Source organism: Gopherus flavomarginatus, chromosome 3 (assembly GCF_025201925.1).
Source record: "Gopherus flavomarginatus isolate rGopFla2 chromosome 3, rGopFla2.mat.asm, whole genome shotgun sequence".
In the NCBI taxonomy this organism is placed as follows: Eukaryota; Metazoa; Chordata; order Testudines; family Testudinidae; genus Gopherus; species Gopherus flavomarginatus.
The window spans coordinates 228624347-228644703 of NC_066619.1; the positions used below are offsets into that span (position 1 = coordinate 228624347).

At 41.1% G+C, this 20357-nt stretch overlaps 1 protein-coding gene across 1 annotated transcript in view; it reads right to left on the reverse strand.

Moving 5' to 3' along the window:
• Window positions 1–990: 990 nt before the first annotated feature.
• The window catches only part of LOC127048252 (uncharacterized), a 519587-nt gene continuing 500220 nt past the window's right edge, over window positions 991–20357 (reverse strand). Inside the window, exon 2 of the mRNA XM_050947869.1 lies at window positions 991–2053. Within this exon, the coding sequence (XP_050803826.1) occupies window positions 1186–2053 (868 nt within the window). The 3' untranslated portion in view covers window positions 991–1185. The remainder of the gene's footprint in view (window positions 2054–20357) is intronic.

Sequence of the window (20357 nt, forward strand, 5' to 3'; positions counted from 1 at the left end):
TTGTTCTGTGTAATTCGTAGCACTGAGAGAGAGATCTCCCAAACGTCTAATATTATGCAAGAGAGCATGATCAGTTTGCATGTAGCCTTATACACACACTGGGCACCGTTACAGCTGCGCCACTGTATGCTCTCTAATGTAGCCTCTTTCAGCAATGGGATGGAGCTTTCTTGTCCAGTTAACTACTACAGCCCCTGCGAGCTGTAGCAGGAGAAGCTCTTCTGCCAACGTAGCACTGTCCACACCGCTGCTTATGTTGTAACTTATGTTGCTCAGGGGGTGGTTTATTCACACCTCTGAGTGACATATGTTATGACATAACCTGTAGTGTAGACATAGCCTCTGTGAATGCTATGCCAGGCATAACCAAGATGTGCATTCAGAACCTGATATTGTGATGTGATTTGAAGCATTCATATTCTGGGAAGGATTTAAAAAAAGGAGAGAAGATAATCACCCGCGTTTTCACATCACTGGCAGCAGTACTGATTTTCTGCCTTATTTTCTTCATGTTTTTTCATCTCGATTTATACCACTGTTTTTAATTTTGTATACTTGCCTCAGAGTATTCCACTGTTAGAAATTCACTGTATTATTTATGCAGAGCCAAAGCTTGTCCCATGGATTCTTATCCTTGACTTCAATAAGACTAGTATTTGGGCCAGATTTATATGTTTATTACTTATACAGATATTTCATGCTGGCACGTGTATACCTGCACCATTAGATACACATAAAATGTTCACATATCAGAGTACAAAGTAGATATTGTGCATACATTGAATGAGAAGATATTTGTCCCCCTTCTGTACCTTTCTATTTCCTTGCAGAACCATTGTTGTTCAATAATATTTCAGATCAGCTGAATGGGTATTATTAGTTTATCAATGTAGATTACTACTAGATCTAATTAAATGTACCAACAAATTGTCAACTGCAATGTTCAGTTATCCATCTCCATCTTTGGATTTCTTCACATTTTAAGTATCAGAGGGTAGCCGTGTTAGTCTGGATCTGTAAAAGCAGCAAAGAATCCTGTGGCACCTTATAGACTAACAGATGTTTTGGAGCATGAGCTTTCGTGGGTGAATACCCACTTCCTCAGATGCATGTAATGGAAATATCCAGGGGCAGGTATATATATGTGTGCTAGCAAGCAAGCTAGAGATAACGAGGTCAGTTCAATCAGGGAGGATGAGGCCCTGTTCTAGCAGTTGAGGTGTGAAAACCAAGAGAGGAGAAACTGGTTCTGTAATTGGCAAGCCATTCACAGTCTTTGTTCAATCCTGAGCTGATGGTGTCAAATTTGCAGATGAACTGAAGCTCAGCAGTTTCTCTTTGAAGTCTGGTCCTGAAGTTTTTTTGCTGCAGGATGGCCACCTTAAGGTCTGCTATAGTGTGGCCAGGGAGGTTGAAGTGCTCTCCTACAGGTTTTTGTATATTGCCATTCCTAATGTCTGATTTGTGTCCATTTATCCTTTTCCGTAGAGACTGTCCAGTTTGGCCGATGTACATAGCAGAGGGGCATTGCTGGCATATGATGGCGTATATTACATTGGTGGATGTGCAGGTGAATGAACCAGTGATGGTGTGGCTGATCTGGTTAGGTCCTGTGATGGTGTCGCTGGTGTAGATATGTGGGCAGAGTTGGCATCGAGGTTTGTTGCATGGATTGGTTCCTGAGCTAGAGTTATTATGGTGTGGTGTGCAGTTACTGGTGAGAATATGTTTCAGGTTGGCAGGTTGTCTGTGGGCAAGGATTGGCCTGCCACCCAAGGCCTGTGAAAGTGTGGGATCATTATCCAGGATGGGTTGTAGATCCTTGATGATGCGTTGGAGGGGTTTTAGCTGGGGGCTGTATGTGATGGCCAGTGGAGTCCTGTTGGTTTCTCTCTTGGGTTTGTCTTGCAGTAGGAGGCTTCTGGGTACACGTCTGGCTCTGTTGATCTGTTTCCTTATTTCCTCATGCGGGTATTGTAGTTTTGAGAATGCTTGGTGGAGATTTTGTAGGTGTTGGTCTCTGTCTGAGGGGTTAGAGCAGATGCGGTTGTACCTCAGTGCTTGGCTGTAGACAATGGATCATGTGATGTGCCCGGGATGGAAGCTGGAGGCATGAAGGTAGGCATAGCGGTCGGTGGGTTTTCGATATAGGGTGGTGTTAATGTGACCATCACCAGTTTCTCCTCTCTTGGTTTTCACACCTCAACTGCTAGAACAGGGCCTCATCCTCCCTGATTGAACTGACCTCGTTATCTCTAGCTTGCTTGCTAGCACACATATATATACCTGCCCCTGGATATTTCCATTACATGCATCTGAGGAAGTGGGTATTCACCCACGAAAGCTCATGCTCCAAAACGTCTGTTAGTCTATAAGGTGCCACAGGATTCTTTGCTGCTTTCACATTTTAAAAATCTGATATTTTAATTTTGTAATAAAACTGTAATGATTAATGCTTCTTATATAGTGAACAAGGGCAGTTTGTACAGGATGCTGCTGTGTATTCTCTTCCCTTCTTGCACTTGCCCAGTTTTGCCTGCTGGTGTTCAGAATACTAGAGGAATGGATTCTAATCTTTCATCTTTCCAGGACTGTGGTTTCTAGCACAGCTGTTAATGCTAGCATCACCTCCAGTCCTTACTCAACATGGTTCTGATCCAAATCCAGTGGAAGTAAATAGACTTCCTAGAATCCCTTGAAATGTCAGGCACTGGGAACCCGAGGCTTCAGATTGTGCCTGGGGCCTATGAAGAGATAAAATGGGTGGAAGAATTCCTTTTATTCAAGCGTCAAAAGTACGCAGGAGTTCAGCACTTATTTTTTTACCTTCAAATTACATGCAGATAAGATTGTCTACTTTTCGCCTTCTCATCAGAGAGATGAAAATATAAATGCACAATTTTAAATGAGTCCTTTTCTGTAAATCCCTATAATTATGCACCAGATGCAGATTATATAAATGTTGACAGTATCTTGGTATTTGGCAGTAGTTATAGACTTTATTTAATGAGGCATAAATGTGACTTTGATTCAAAGAGCTGGGATATCATAGTAATATGCTAAACTATTGGTGGTGTAAGTGTAATAAGAACATAAGAACGGCTGTACCAGGTCAGACCAAGGGTCCATCTAGGCCAGTATCTGTCTACCAACAGTGGCCAATGCCAGGTGCCCTGCAGGCAGTGAAGCTAACAGGCAATGATCAAGTGATCTCTCTCCTGCCATCCATCTCCATCCTCTGATGAACAGAGGCTAGGGACACCACTGTTTACCCTTCCTGGCTAATAGCCATTTATGGACTTAGCCACCATGAATTTATCCAGTTCCCTTTTAAACATTGTTATAGTCCCAGCCTTCACAACCTCCTCAGGTAAAGAGTTCCACAAGTTGACTGTGTGCTGTGTGAAGAACTTCCTTTTATTTGTTTTAAGTCTGTTACCTATTAATTTCATTTGGTAACCCCTAGTTCTTGTATTATGGGAATCAATAAATAACTTCTCCTTATCCACTTTCTCCACATCACTCATGATTTTATATACCTCTATCATATCCCCCCCTTAGTCTCCTTTTTTCCAAGCTGAAGAGGCCTAGCCTCTTTAATCTTTCCTCATATGGGACCCTCTCCAAACCCCTAATCATTTTAGTTTCCCTTTTCTGAAACTTTTCTACTGCTAGAATATCTTTTTTGAGGTGAGGAGACCACATCTGTACACAGTATTTGAGATGTGGGCATACCATGGATTTATATAAGGGCAATAATATATTCTCAGTCTTATTCTCTATCCCCTTTTTAATGATTTCTAACATCCTGTTTGCTTTTTTGACCGCCTCTGCGCACTGCGTGGACATCTTCAGAGAACTATCCATGATGACGCCAAGATCTTTTTCCTGACTCATTGTAGCTAAATCTTTATGTGCAAGCCATAATCCAAATACAGGTGCTTTAAATAACCTTGATTTATTGTTAACTGATACATGAAACAGTGAGTGAGGCAATATCTTTTATTGGACCAACTTTTATTGGTGAGAGCAGGGCCAGTGCAACCATTTAGGCAAACTAGGCGGCTGCCTAGGGCGCCTAGTGGTTGGGGGCGCCTAAAAGTCCCTCAGGCGAGGAGGTGGAGTGGAGGTGAGCTGGGTGGGGAGGTGTGCACGGAGAGGGCTACCCGCAGTAACAAGGGGGGGCGCACAGGGGAACAGCTCCCCGCCCCAGCTTACCTCCACTCTGCCTCCTCCACTGAGCACACAGCCCAGCTCTAAGTCTCCTCCAATCAGTGCTACAAGCCTGGGCAGGGAGGAGAATTAGAGCAGCGCCGGCGTGCTCAGTGAAGGAGGTGGAGCCGAGGTGAGCTGGGGCGGGCTACCTAGGCAGGGTTAGCTTCCGTGGGGGAAAGTCTCCCCAGGCAGGGTTAGCTGCCGTGGCGGTGAGGAGAGGGAGGAAGTCTCCCCAGGCAGGGTTAGCTGCCGTGGCGGTGGGTAGAGGGAGGAAGTCTCCCCAGGCAGGGTTAGCTACCGTGGCGGTAGGGAGAGGGAGGAAGTCTCCCCAGGCAGGGTTAGCTGCCATGGCGGGGGCGGGCGGAAAGTATCCCCAGGCAGGGTTAGCTGCTGTGGCGGGGGCGGCCGGGAAGTCTCCCTAGGCGGGGTTATCTGCCATGGGGGGACAGGGGGAGTCTCCGTGGGCGGGGTTAGTTGCAGTGGGGAGATGGGAGGAGAGGGGTTAGCTGTCATGGTGGGGGGGGTAGCTGCTGTGGGGGGCTCCCTGGGTGGGGGCTGAGTTAGCTGCCGTGGGGGGGTGGGGTTAGCTGGGTGGGGGGGTGCAAGGTGGAAGTTTCGCCTAGGGCACGAAACTTCCTTGCACCGACCCTGGGAGAGACAAGCTTTCGAGCTTACATGGATCTCTTCTTTAGGTCTGGGAAATGTTAGTGTTACAGCTATTACATGGTGGAACATATTGTTTAGCATATGTAGTTAACACATTTCAAGGAGTCATTCAAGGTGAAGTGACCTATTTACACTTCTCCAGATATAGGTGGGGGAAAACCTGGGAAGGGGTGGTTAGTTGGCTATAGATTGTTAGAGTAACACATAAATCTAGTTTTTCTATTGAGTCCATGACACTTAGTGTCTAACAAAGTTATGAATTTAAGCTCCCAGGCTTGTTTTCAGAAAATGTTGTGCAGGTATCCTTTGAGGAGGAGGATGGAGAAGTCAGATGGAGTGATCGCTTTGTGAGAAGTTTTCATCCACACATGATATAGTTCTGGTCTTTTATAATTTTTCTGTGTGAGTTCATTTGACAGTATAGTCATTATCTTGTTTCACCCACATGGTGGTTGTTGGGGCATTTAGTGCACTGAATGTAGTACACATGTTGTGATAGGCATGTGTAGGATCTTGAAAGGTCACTTTGTTGGGGGCCGTGGTGTTGATCACCATAGCAGTGGAGATATGTCTACAGGTTTTGATACATTGTTCTGGCAGGGTCTAGTGCCACTCGTAGTTGGTATGTCCCGATCTGTGGGGAACTTCCTACTGTTTATGAGCTTGGTAGGTTGGATAGGAGCTTCTGTAATGAGCAGAAGAGGGGGCTCAGGAAACTTTGTTTCACGATGTAGTCCCCATTGAGAATGGGTTGTAATTATTTGATACCTTGTATGGGTTTCAGTGTGGGCTGGTATGTGACAAGTGAGGGGTGTGCAGTCAAAGGTAATCTTATTTCTGTATTCAAACAAGTTCTCTTGGGGTATTTGGGTGGCTCATTTCATGATGTGATCTACTTCTCTGGTGGAGTGTCCTTGTTTGGTGAAGGTGGCTTTAAGTGTGTGAAGGTAGGTGAGGTGGTCTGTGGGTTTCTTGTTTATAGTTGTCTGTAGGGTTCCATTGTTGAAGCTGATTGTGGTGTCCAGGAAATTGATGCTGGTGTGGGAGTGCTCTAGAGAGAGTTTAATTGATGGGTGGTGGAAATCCCATGAGGACGTCGTCTGTCCAGAGGAGGAAAATATCATCAATGTATCTCAGGTATATCATTGATTTTTATGGTGCATTTGTCCAGAAATTCTTCAAGGTTACCCAGGAAGAAGTGTGCATATTGGGGAACCATTCTAGTACCCAGGGATGTTTCCATGGTTTGGACAAAGTGTTTGCAGTTTAATGAGTGATTGTTATGGGTGAGGATGAAATGAATGAATTTGGTGATGTTTGGCATGGATATCTGAATGTTCTCATTCATTGTCTTGTAAATATTTGAGGCAGGCAGCGATGCTGCCATTGTAAGAGATGTTGATGAAACATATGAACCACTTATGCTAAACAATTTGTTCCACCTCATATTTAGCAGTGATGCTCTGAGTAAGTTTCCTAGACCTGAAGAAGAGCTCTGTGTAAGCTCAAAACTTTGCTCTCGCGCTCTCTCTCTCTCTCTCTCTCTCTCTCTCTCCAACAGAAGCTGGTCCAATAATAGATATTACCTCACCCACAATGCCTCTCTAATTATCTATTGGTAATATCTATTGTAGCCAACACAACAACACTGCATATGTGAAACGGTAGGAGGTTTGCAGGGAAGGGTAAAAAGTGACAAGAAGACAAGTGGTCTCCTTGTACCAAACACTGTGTACCATTAGCAGAAAATGTATTATATGCTGATACAATATATTGCTTTGCTTTGATTTGCTATCTTAGGGTTTTGACTTCTGTGTGCATAATGTATCTGTGGATCTCTGTTACATCTTTTTTAATATAAATCCACAGTCTTTTTCCTACTTGTGAGCAGTTACCGTGCATCATTCATGTCAGTTTCACTTTTCTCTGGGAAGGGGACTGGGGAAATGTTCTCTCAGAAAGCATCAGACTGTCCTTGCCCCCAAATAATAGCTGTAGCAGTCACTTTTGCTTTCTCAAACAAGTTAGGATTTTAATAATTCTCTTTTATAGTCACCTTACTATTCTAAAGAAAAAGGAAACATCCAACTGCCTCACTTGGAATCCTAGAGAGGAAAGCTTCTGTAAATGTTAGCTCCAAAAAAAGATTTCACACCATATTCTTAACCACTTTCCCCTCAGAGGATATAAATTACTTTCTAAGGGCCTGTATCTATGCCAAGTGAAGTCAAGAGTAAACTCCTGTTAACTTCAGTGCATGCAGGACTGGGCTCCAAGTTTCCACCTAGAGCCTTGAGGGATATCACTAAATGTGTGACTTGTAACCATTTTGTTTTATCAAACTCCTAATACTGTCTTGTCAGTTACAGACTGTGAGGTTGAAGTTGAATGTAAGACTGTGTCCAGAACGCACTACGACAGTTAAAGTGGGAATGGACTGACATGTAAAAACGTTAATTTCCATTTGCTCTGTTTGATCCAACATAATTAAGCTATTTGTATAATGCCCAAAGAGTACTAGATATTTTGACAAAATCCAGGCATGGAAAAATCTCTCAATCTAAGATCAAAGCCAAAATGGCCATAGCATTACTTCCTAAATGCAGAGTCTAGCTCATCAACTTTTATTTAAGTTGGTTTTTTTAATCTAGTTCTTCAAAAAGCTTTGGATTAGGCCCTTAAAGTCAATGATGGGTCTGTCTTACATTAAGAAAGATTATTTGATCAGTTTAGTTTTACACTGAGTAAAAGTATTACAGGATTGTTTGCTCCTATGATTTGATTTTACTTGAAACAGAATTGTTTGCTGTATATCTTAAATTCCCTTAAAACTGCTTTTTAAAATGTGTGAAGTTGGACTTCTGGTTTTTGCTCAAATTCTGCTTACCCCAGCTAGAGAAACGGAATTAATTGTTTATTGTTCTGTCATGTGCAAATCTTCACGTTGAAGCAGAATTGTTGGTTGCAAGGTTAAAAATCTTCTGAAATGGGATTGTCTGTTTCAGTTTCTTTTGTTCCTTACCCTCTCATAAGACAATCAAATTCAACTTTCTGAGTCTGTTTAGACGTGCTCATTCTACTCCACATTTGGCCTCTGTGTAACCTGCACACTATCATTAGTATGTGTACATGTTGTTTAGACTGTAAAAGGCTAAAGCATTTTGTGCTATTCATTATAAGAAAGACACTGTGAAAGAACGTAAAAATGGCCCTACTGGTTCAGACCAATAGCTATCTAGCGCAGTATCCTGTCTTCCAACTGCGGCCAATGCCAGATGTTTCAGAGGAAATGAACAGAACAGCAATTTATTGAGTGGTCCAGTCCCAGCTTCTGGCAGTCAGAGATTTAGGGACACCAAGATAATGGGATTGCATCCCTGATCTCTTTGCTAATAGTCATTGATTGACCTATCCTCCATCAACTTATCTAATTCTTTTTTGTACCCAGTTATGCTTCTGGCCTTCACAATATCCCCTGTCAATGAGTTCCACGGGTTGACTTTACACTGTGTGAAGAAGTAGTTCCTTATGATGGTTTAAAATCTTCTGCCTATTATTTTCATTAGGTGACCCCTGGTTCTTGTGTTATGTGAAGGGGTAAATAACACTTTTCCCCCCACCCCATTCATGATTTTATAGACTTCTATTGTATTGAACTTCATCTGAAGCAGTACTGCTTATTCCAGTGGCAAATACTTCTGAACCAGGGTAGAATGTTGCCATTTTTATTCTCTATTTGAGAGGGTCATCAATGTATACCTTCATTACACACAAGTGTGTTAAATGAATATTAAGATTGTCACCCCTCCCAGGCTAGCTGATTATGTAATTTATTGCTCAATTGTCCACCTCTTCACCAACGCAGAAAAGTCAATGGAAAACCCTCAAAGACAAACTATCAATATAGAAACCACTTGGATGTAATAGTGAAGGGATCACCCTGTCTGTGACTAAAGACAAAAGACTGGTTCGGTATATCACAGGTTGGAGAAAGACACTCTGGAACCATTCACTGACGAGGTACCTTGATGAGCAGGGGTGATTCATGAAAAACTGGGCCCTAGACCCTGGGGGCTATCAAGCGCTGCAAAAGACTGAATTTTAGGGTGGGAATCTACTTTCTTAGCTAAGTAACTATTAGTAAGCATACGCCACAGTTTGCATTTTATGATTTTTGTTTTGTATGCAATCATTTTTGTTTTGTTTCTATTTGAATCTCTATTCTTAAATCATTTTTGTTTTACTATAATTGAATGCAAGTGCTATGTGTGGAGTGGTGGTCTAAGGAAAAACTGGGAACAGGATCTAGGATTTCTGTGTGTATCCAGTGATTAGGGGTTGGACACCACAGAGGGATACTTTGAGGAGACTTAGGGACTGCGGTGCTTCTATTGTTGACCTGCATGGCTGGCATAACCCAGAGGAGAGTACTTGAGTGGCTGACAGGTTGGTTGTGTTAGGGAGTTAACACCCATGTGGCAGAGGGAAGAGCTCTTCTGCTGGAGGCAAGTGGCAACAAGGTGACTCTTCGCCCTTGATGCCCTGAGGAAGTGTCACAGTATCAAGTTGGGCACCAGAAAATAAGGAACACACTGTTGTTAGGAAGGCAAGGCTGTATAGTGACCCTAAGTGATAGTACTCCCCAAAGGGATCCAAGACAGACTCTGAAGTCTTGGCAAGTAATAAACAGTTCCTTATTGAAGAAATGAGGTTGCAAAACTTTGGAGCTCTGTTGATCAGAGTCAGAATGGGGTAACTTGTCTAACAGATAACTCCAACAAGCTACCAAAAGAGTACAACTTATATTTACTACTATTTGACAATCAACAAAGTCATTGGTTAATAGGTTCCTTTTGCATGATTCATGGTCAGAGGTGGTCTGCGTTTCATGTAACCACTTCCCTATAACACTCACCCAGAGGCTGCCAATTTTTTGTCTTCGGAAAGAAACTAGCAAAAAGTGGAAGACCAGCTCTCTCCCTCAGTAACAGTACAGGTAGAGAATATCAAAAGTCATACCAATATAGAATATAACACAGTGAAGACTTGTGTCCTTCAATTGTGTCCTGCAATAGGCCTCCAATCGTGGTAGGGGCTCAAAGTGCTTCCATAATACAAAATGAATGTGCTGGATTAGAAATTCATGAACAACATGAACTGCTTTACAAATCTGTCCTTTAATTACCTAAGTCTAGGTATTCTTCTAGTCTTTTCTGATATCCATAAAACTTTCTTTAAAAAGCACTGGTTCCTTTCTTTTTTTTTAAGCCATGTTTTCTGTTTGTTGATGTGAACAGAGGATAAACAGTCACATGTCACTAACTCCTTGAATGTCAAGTTGGGTTAGTTAAGAGGCACTGTTAATTTGGTTTAATTCATTGTCATTTGATCTAGACTTAATCAAATCTTGCACTGTCCCCTTTTCTTTGCTAACACATCTTCAGTTTTCACACTAGATCAAATTCTAAATTTGTACTCAGTTCTTACTTAGCATGTACTTATGCAATACTTCATTGATATCAATGGTAATGCTGTGTGAGCATTCCTTGAGTAAGGGCTTCAGGAATTGGTCTGCTATTGGCAAATCTGTTAAACTTTCCTCACCTATATCTTTTTAACTTGTTACTGTCTCTAAGTTGCCTTTTCTGTAGCCCTATTTACAGAAGTTTTATTTATTACCCAATATAATAAATAGAACCCAGTTTATGATGTCCCCTCTATTAAGGTAGGCATCTAGATGAACTCTTAAAGTGAAATTTGTCATGATTCAAAGACTTTGTTAGATTCTCAGCTAAATTGTGAATTTTCCATGCTTCTTCAAACTGTCAAATATCAAGTTGGTACTAAGATCACTGTCCAGCTGTAGCATAACTGACTCTCAGGGGACGGTTACAGTCTGGTTTCTAGACTTCAGATAATAATGACGCAGCTCTCTTAAGAATGCTAAATGATTTCCTGATAAACGATGACTAATTACCCCTCAACTCTTAGAGCATTTTACAACCCAGTGTAGCATTTAATATCAGAGAACATAAAGTTTTCTGGGATCAAGTCCTGAACTGGAATTACATCCCTTGCACTAAAATAAATGTGCACTGCTCAAGAAGACGGTTTTTTCAGATCAGTGGTTTTTCAGAATCCTTTGCTATTTCTAGTTATCTATGCTACCACTAATTTCTCAGGAAGGTAAAGACTTCCACTTCAAATAATAGCTTGCACTGAAACAGAACTTCTCATCTTCAAAGTGCCCTGAAGGGCCAGTGCTTCCATTTAGGTGACCTAGGCGGTTGCCTAGGGCACCAGGATTTGGGAGGGCGGCATTTTGCCACCCTCGGCTGCAATTCGGCGGCGGGGGGTCCTTCCGCACTCTGGGTCTTTGGCGGCAATTCTGCGGCGAGTCCTTCACTCGCTCCAGGACCCGCCGCTGAAGTGCCCTGAAGACCAGGAGTGCGGAAGGACCCTCCCGCCGCAGAATTGCTGACTACCTGGAGCACGGGAAGGACCCCCGCATAGGCAGGGCCGGCTCCGACCGGGAGCGCGGTAGGGCGCAGGTGGCTTTGGTGGACCTCCCACAGGTGTGCCTGCAGAGGGTCCGCTGGTCCCACGGCTCTGGAGGAGCATCTGTAGGAACGCCTGCGGCAGATCCACCGGAGCCGTGGGACCGGTGAGCGGCAGAGCGCTCCCCGTGGCGTGCCGCCGTGCTTGGGCAGTGAACTGGCTAGAGCCGGCCCTGCGCCTAGGGCACCAAAAACCTGGCGCCACTCCTGGTGCCTTACAAACATTAACCAACAAGTACACTCATGATGTACAGATTTATATTTCAATTAGTCTTGATTTCACTCACCTGTTTCTTTGGTTTTGTATTTTTGGAGCCAATAAAAATATGGTTAAGCTGAAATTAATTAAGCTGAAATTATCTGTAGTGCCCCCCCCTCAACTTGAGGCTTAGACACTTTTCTCTGGTAGATATTTAGACATCCTCTGTGATCTCAGCTTCATAAAAACCTTGCATATTTTGTGCTTACTGTTGTCCATTCAGACTTTCACAGACACTCAGGCATTCCACTTGTGAATCAAATTCTTTGCCTGCTGAGGTGTTGAGGTGTTGAGAAGAAGAATGTTCTCTACACTCCCCCTCCCCAACCCCTTTATCTCTGACTTGGACAATGTAAATTGAGCATAAAATGGTGTATTAGCCAGGGTCTACAATATCTAGAAAGAGTCATTAGGGGCCTGAAGTGATGGATGCTCCAGGGACACACATCTGGCTGTGAGCGTAGTGTGCAATAAGGTAAATTTCAATATAAAATGATGGTTGAGAGTCAGGTCTTTAACTGGCATATTCTCAAGAGAGCTGAGAATTTCTCTCTCCCCCTTGCCATGTTTAGCATTCTGCAAAGGCTTCTTGGTGTTTCGATAAGGAGTAGATCTACAGCATTTTAATATCAGGCCTAATGTTCTTACAGTATATTTTACAGTAGTGGTAACCTGGGAACTTTAGCTGTGTGCTTTCTTATTTGTTTGGTGACTGCATTTGATTTTTTTCAGTGTAATTCTGAAATAAAAATATCATACCGAAGACTATTTCTTTTGAGATTCAAGAAAGAACTTATGAAATGCCTGGTTTGTTACGATATATCAGTAAGATTTCTAATGAATCGTTTATCAAATATTACTGAATTATTTCTAGTACTCAGTTCAGACCAAAAAATAACCACTGTAAATCTTTTAAGCAAGGAAAAAAATATATATTCTTTCACACTGTAGGACAACGTTAGTATAAACACAGTCGTGTTGTGTTTCCAACTTAGTCTTTCCCTTTTCTTCTCAGGAGGATTCAGTGTACTGACATTTTCAAATTCCTCTTTGTAACAAGCTGTCTGTGTCTGAAAAACCCACCCTATTATCAGGTGGAAAATGTAAGATGTGTCTTCCTGATTCACTGTCACAGGTGGCTTGTTGATTCACTTGGGAGGTGGGATTGGCTGTCTAGGGAACAAGAGAGGACCAAGCATTGGACTAAGTAATTCTTATTTAAAATCCATTCTCCTAGCCTTCTTTTGTTTCACTTTGAAATCATTCTGAACACAAAACCAAACCCCAGGGAAGGGTTAAATTCTGAAAGATTGTAACTTATGGTGACTCTGTTTTGAGCAAGGATACTTCTTTCAGTCCTTTAAATGAAACCTCTCTTCCCCTTGCTTATGTTCAGATGTGGGCACTCTTTCATACTGAATGTTACTGCTTTCATACTACTTTGACTTACTGTTATCTAGCTGATATAACAGTTCTATACATTGCTTTTACAGTTTTGACCCTACAGTACAAGTTAAGGGGAAAAAAATCTATACTAATAGTATAACATGATTAGTTTCTTTGTCAAATATGCGCTATGAACAACTAAAGCTGTAATGCCTGGGCTTAGAGATAGAGTTATCTGCCACAAGATCTTGTGAAGGGGTTTACCACACTTGTAATTTTCTTGGGTGGGTTTTGGAACCTGACATATAGACTTGTCCCATCACACCCACATTTTTGTGTGGATTGGCACAATTTTTCTCAGCTGTTGGCTGCCCTGCAAAACCTGAGGGTTAAACTGATCTGGGATGAGCAAGTGATGTAAAATGCCCCACGTTTGAATACACACGAAAGCTCAACATTGTGTAAAAGTTGCAAAGGTACAGTACAAATAGTCATTTGGGTGCCCAGAAAAGGGCTTGAATTGCAGTGGTGTAGCCAGGCAATATTTTCAAATGCTTCTGGGGTGCTGGAGCTGTTGTGGAATCTTAGTCAGCTCAGACTAAGCATGACTCAGCTAGGCAAAGGTTCTTAAATAGTAGCCATTCATCATGTGTGCTATAGCCTGAGTCCCCCTCTAATACATGCTAAGCAGGTATATGCAGAGCCATGGCAATAGCCACAGAGGGCAGCATCTTAATCCAGTGAAGGACTGGCTATATGTCACCAATTTGGCTTGTTAACTAGGCATATTTCCTTACAAGAAGGTAAAAACTGCAGGTAAATGGTTGAGGGTTTAATACTCCTGTTTTATCAAAGCTGTGGCTGAGGGGTGTAGAATAATAAACAGGGCCCATTGGAGGTGCAGGGGTTTATGCAACATACCAATTCACTCTTTTATGCCTTTTGTGGGGGGGTAAGTGTTGGAAGGCAGTACAGATTACAGTGATGCTTAGTATGCTGCTACTTATGATACCCAGCACCGACAAAGAATGGGGAGATCTGGTGGTGGTTGCAGTCGCAGACTGCTGTTACTGTCATTGTCAGATGTGACACTGACCTGAGATGCTGCCTGCCTCCACAGTCTGTCTCAATATGAAAGGGAGTTTTCAAGGAAAATCATCTCATTTAGTAGCTCAGTTTTTACCAAAACAAGCAGAGAAGGTACATAAAGAGAATTAATGAAAGGAAATAGAGTTGCATATCATCTGAAATTGGTAGTTATGTTAGAATCGGAGACAAGGTAGTTATGTTAGATTCGGAGACAAAAAACCTATAGAAGATAGTAAGATCTAAGGACTGAATCCTGGTGGACTCTGTAGAGGAGAGGCCCCTAGCATGAGAGCCATTGCATAGACAGGAAGGAAACAAAGACACCACATCATTGTGAATACAAATACTGTCAGGATGAATTTTTTTTTTATTAAAATGCTCAGCCTTAAGGTGGCTACACTTTTTTTTCCTTTTTGCTGATGAGCAAACACTTTTTATGATGTCACATAAAAGTGGGATTATTCATGTCTATCACAATAATTTTGCTGTCTCTTGCTTCATCTACTGCATCAAGGTTGCTAGTTTGTTTTAAAGTCTAAGTAGCTAAGCTAAACTTGCAAACTTAACTGAGAGTCTAATTTACCCTGCAGCACCTTGATTGGAGGTGGTGATACATGATAAGGAATGACCCCAGCATGATCATCAGATTCCTGGATGAAGTTTGCAGGGCTGGAAATTAGGGAAAAATTGTTTTCATTGATAAACTGAGAACATTTCATATGGAATCTATTGAGTCAGTGAACACAAGGCCTAACTATTCCAGGTTTAAATCACTCTTCAGAGTAGAACTATACTTTAAACAAAACCAAATCAAGATATAATTTTTTATTTAACAGTCTTTCAACATTGATTTTTATGAGAAAAGTTGTATTGGACTTCTGTATCCAAACACACTTTCATCTGGAATGCCGGTGTAACTGAGCAGATCAGAAGAATTATATTGCTAAATGCGCACTTCGAAATCAATACAACAGAAAAAGGTTTTGGTTAGCATAATAATGATTTTTCAGATTTTTTTTAAAATGCCTATTTGATGTACCATTACAGTTTAGTAATAATTTGACCTACACAAGTGTTGGTCAATGGGAGTTTGTATAATGGTGCTATAAAAATTACTCAATTATTGTAAATGAGGAATAAACTATATATAGCACTTAAAATAATGTTTTTCTTAATTCCTTGATATTCAGCATGCACAAATAGTATTCTAATAGTTTCACTCTTGCAGCTTTAATTTAACGTATTTTATATGTATTTATATATAAAATAATATATTTTAATATATTAACCCTTTGATCTTTGACATTTTGGGATTGAATATATTGAAAAATGGCCTATCAGCTCTTTTTGGCATGAATGAAAACCAATAGAGCATATTTACAAAAGGATAATTCTTGTGGTTCTAATCACTTCTGCATGAGTGTGCAAAGTTTAGTTAATCATGTATGTCTTTGTTATGAACACATTCTTACTGAGTTGAGAAACTCAAGAACGAGGGCACATTAATTACAATTTATTTTTGAGATTGGATAGAGGTAATGTATTCTTAGTGTATTGAGCATGGCACAAGTAAATACAGAGTTATTGAAATTAGAGATGACAAAGACCCCTTAGGTCATCTAAGCCCCTGCAAGGGTTATTTCCTACTCTATTAATGAAGAATACTTCATATTCCATGTATGAATATGAACCCGTAATTGTTTTCTAGTGTCTGTCAGGGCTGGAATGTAGGCAGCTAGGCTTATGGTATGTGTGGGATATTTTTCCACACCAGCTGTGGTTCAGAACCCCAAGGTAAGGAACTAAAAATCAGATACCAGGAAATAAAGTGGTCAAGACCTGGAAACAAGGGCTGGTAGCACTTGGTGAGCAGTCCTAAGGAGGGTGGAGCTCATTTGAATATACAACTTCCTGTTCCTTCCTGTAGTTTAAGTAGGGGAAGCGGGCAATCAGGAGCTCTAGCGTTCCACCAACAGGGTCCCAACGGTGGAGATCCCTCTCTGAACTGGACTTGAAGGAGTCCCAGTTCTAGATGATGCCGGCAAACTGTTGGATAGATGGTTGGAGTGGAATGACACCCTTGGACCTGGGTTCAAGAACTGTGAGTCATGACAATTGCCCAGTCAATTTTAAATATTGCATGCAGTGTTGTAGCTGTGTTGATCCCAGAATATTACCTCACCCACTTGTCTTTCTAATTTTAAATGTTGTTCTGTATTCTGTAAAAACATGGGGGCTGATCATCAGCTGGTGAAAATCAATGGGCTTAGTGGAGCTTTGCTAAATTATACCTGTCATAAACAGATAAGTAAGAGTTAATAGAACAGAAGTACTTCATCGCTCTTTTGCCTGTAAAGGGTTAACAAGAACAGTGAGCCTGGCTGTCACCTGACCAGAGGACCAATCAGAGGACAGGATACTTTCAAATCTTGAGGGAGGGAAGTTTTGTGCTGTGCTGTTAGTATTTGGTTGCTGTTCACTCTGGGGGCTCAGAGGGACCAGATGTGCAACCAGGTTTCTCTCCAATCTCCCTGATACAGGTTCTTATAGATTCACAATAGTGAGTACTAGGTGATAAGGCGAGTTAGGCTTATGTTTGTTTTCTTTATTTGCAAATGTGTATTTGGCTGGAAGGAGTTCAAATTTGTATTTTGCTGAAAGGATTTTAATTTGTACTTGTATACTTAGGCTGGGAGGGTATTCCCTGTGTCTATAGCTGAAAGACCTTGTACCTATTCCATCTTAAATTTACAAAGAATTTTTACTGTTTTTCTCTCTTTAATTAAAAGCTTTTCTTGTTTAAGAACCTGATTGTTTTTTTTTTATTCTGGTGAGACCCCAGGGGACTGGGTCTGGATCCACCTGGGAATTGGTGGGGAGAAAGGAGGGATGGGGGAGAGAGAGGTAAATTTCTCTCTGTGTGTTAGGATTACTTTCTCTCTCAGGGAGAGTCTGGGAGGGAGAGAGAGAAGGAGGGGGGAAGGTGCATTTTCCTCTCTGTTTAAGATTCAAGGAGTTTGAATCACAGTGATCTTCCAGGGTACCCAGGGAGGGGAAGCCTGGGAGAGGCAATGGTAAGGAAAAGGGTTTACTCTCCTTGTGTTAAGATCCAGAGGGACTGGGTCTTGGGGGCCCCGGGCAAGGTTTTGGGGGGACCAGAGTGTACCAGGCACTGGAATTCCTGGTTGGTGGCAGCGCTTCAAGTACTAAGCTGGTAATTGAGCTTAGAGGAATTCATGCTGGTACCCCATCTTTTGGACGCTAAGGTTCAGAGTGGGGAATTATACCATGACAATACCACATGGGAATTAGGCCATGTTGTCTGCTGCTGCTGGAAAGCAAAGAGCTCTCAAGCTTTCATAAGACTCAGTACAAGTTATGTATTTCTGTTGTCTAAATGAAGATTTATTAGTTAAACAGTCCCAGGAAATTAGTCTCTCTATATTTATGCTGGCATCTGGGATTGGAATTTAGCATATTTAAATAATTTTGTATATTATATATATCAGATTCTGCCACACTCATTCGTGCACTTGTCAATTAAGGTACTACTCAACATGAGAAAAGGTGCTGGAATCTGTCCCTTAATTACTATTGTACATGCTATATATAGGTTTTGGGACGTACAAACAATATTTTTGTGGAGAATGGGTGCTAGTAATCTTTTTCATGTATTTCTTTTGACAATCTCATCTTCCCAGTTTGTTGCCAAAGGCAAGTATTGTGCTGTTATCTCCATTGACAACCTCTGTTACTCTCAAAGATTCTTGTGAGGAGGAAAAGAAAAATATTTAACAACTTATTTTAGCCAATAATGAAGCTGCATTTCTAGTTAATGAGTTGGTACAGGTGGCCTATTTTCCCCTCCATCTAGCAGTGCAATGCATCATGAAGGAATTTAATGGAACTGAGACAAGAAAGTACCTGCCATCTTTAAAAATATCAGATATAAATATAGCCTCTAATATAGTAATTAGGGCAGAATTTTTTTTTTACTGCTCCATAAAATGGGAGACTTTTTGAAAGATCTTTGATGCAATGTAAATGTTATGAATTTATAAACATTTAATATGTTGGGATAGCAAATATTGTTTATAGCTGAGTCCATTGTTTTAAGACCTGATTTCTAATATATCCGGCAAAGCTATTTCACTGTGTAGTGAATAATCCCATATATCTGTGAAATGTGAGATACTTGTCCTCATCTTCACATATCTTCATGTCTGTCCCTTGCCTTCATTTTGGCTCTTATTTCCTCCTGCTCCTCCCTCATGCTCTGTGCTGTCTCTGATATGCTCTACTTAATGCTTCCTTTGTCTCCACCTCTTTAGATTGGGATAATGCCTTCTTTCATAGCTGTCACTACATCTGTAATAGCCAACTCCTTGCTTGAAGTTAAGCATCCTCCTTAATATCCCTCCTTAAAACATTGATTTTGGTTCTTTGCATGATTACTAATTTCTGCTCAGTTACTACCTACACCCAGTCTTTATTTAAAAAATAAATTAGATGAACTTAGTACAAAAATTTAAATGAAGGATCTGAGTTCTGTGGGAAAATGATGGTCTCGCAAGAATCCTTACCCTTTTTTCTTTTGTTTTCTTTACCTTCCCTCCTCCTTTAGCTACATCAGTCTGTCCATTCTTTGGTTTCATCTGCCTAACTAAAATTGCAAGCTCCTCAGGTACAGGGAACTTCTCATTTTTAACATGTCTGTTCATCTGAGACTAAAGAAAATGAATCTAGTTAGTTTAAGAAAGAAAAGTTTCAGAGGTGACGTGATCTACACACACTTTCCTAGGGAACAGATTTCTGACAGTAGAGAGCTCTTTAATTGAGAAGATAAAGGCATAAGAAGTTTCAATGGCTGGAAGTTGAAGCTAGACAAATTCAGACTAAAAATAAGATGCTGTGTTTTAATAGTGAACGTTATTAACCATCACAACAATTTACCTAGGGATGTGGTGGGTTCTCTGTCACTTGAAGTCTTTAAATCAAGACTGGATGTCTTTCTACAGATAAGCTGTAGCTCAGCCAGAAGTTATAGGCTTAATGTGGGAATCACTGAGTGAAAATTTTGTGGTGTGTTATACAGGTGATCAGACTAGATGATTTGACCTTTAAATCTACAAGTCCGTCAGTCATTGTAGTTTAAGAAGTAGTAGCAGGGCAGGATGAATGAGTTTTTATAAAATGTTAGATCTTGAAGTCATGTGGCTAAGATATCATTCGATGGATGCAGAGTATGAATTTAAATTTAATTTTTTCATATTAATGTAAAATAATTGCATGTGTGGGTAGGGTGACTAGATAGCAACTGTGAACAAATGGGATGGGGGTAGGAAGTAATAGGCACCTGTATAAGAAAAAACCCCAAAAACCGGGACTGTCCCTTTAAAATCAGGACATCTGGTCACTCTATGTGTGGGTGATCCAATATTTTGGGAACACTGTTTCCCTGAAGCATCAGACAGTGTTCCTATATAAAATATATATAGTTCTCTGCATTTAGTGTTCTCTAATTCTCTCTCATCCCCACAGTTACTGACACAAAACAAAAGTGCATGTGGGCAGTCATATTAGCAAAGTGTAAGGGCACAGACCTGTCTGGCTTAGAATTGCCTTTGTAACAATGCTCTGCTTCGGAGTTTTGAGAACTCTGCCCTTATGCTTGTCAAGTAGTGTTCTATCCCTATATAGAATTCTATATAGAATGCTGGAATGTGTGAGCTGAAACTTTACTTTCTAGGTTAAATTCTCACAAGCACTATGCAAGTCCCATTTAAGATTTCAAAACAGGTCTTAAGTGGTGCATAAGCCTCTGCTCATGGTGCGAATTGGGTCCTCTATGAACAAAACTGGTTTGCTTGAATGTTTATGGAAAGCAAGCTCAAAAGGGAATTACTTTGGCCTCAGTGAACACTCTGAGAATATTCTATCACTGTTCACCTAGATCTACTCAAGCATGCAGAATTCCGTGGAACAGACTTTGCAGGTATTTTTGTGAGGCCAAGAAGAAAACATGAAATAGCTGAGAACTGAATCCATAATGAATATCTTTTATATATATTTCTACATTTATATAGTCAATAGACGATGCAAATATGGAAATAACATTTTTAGGGCTCAGACCTTGCAGTCCTGTTACGTGTATACATCTCCCACTGAAGTCCAGGAGAAATTTG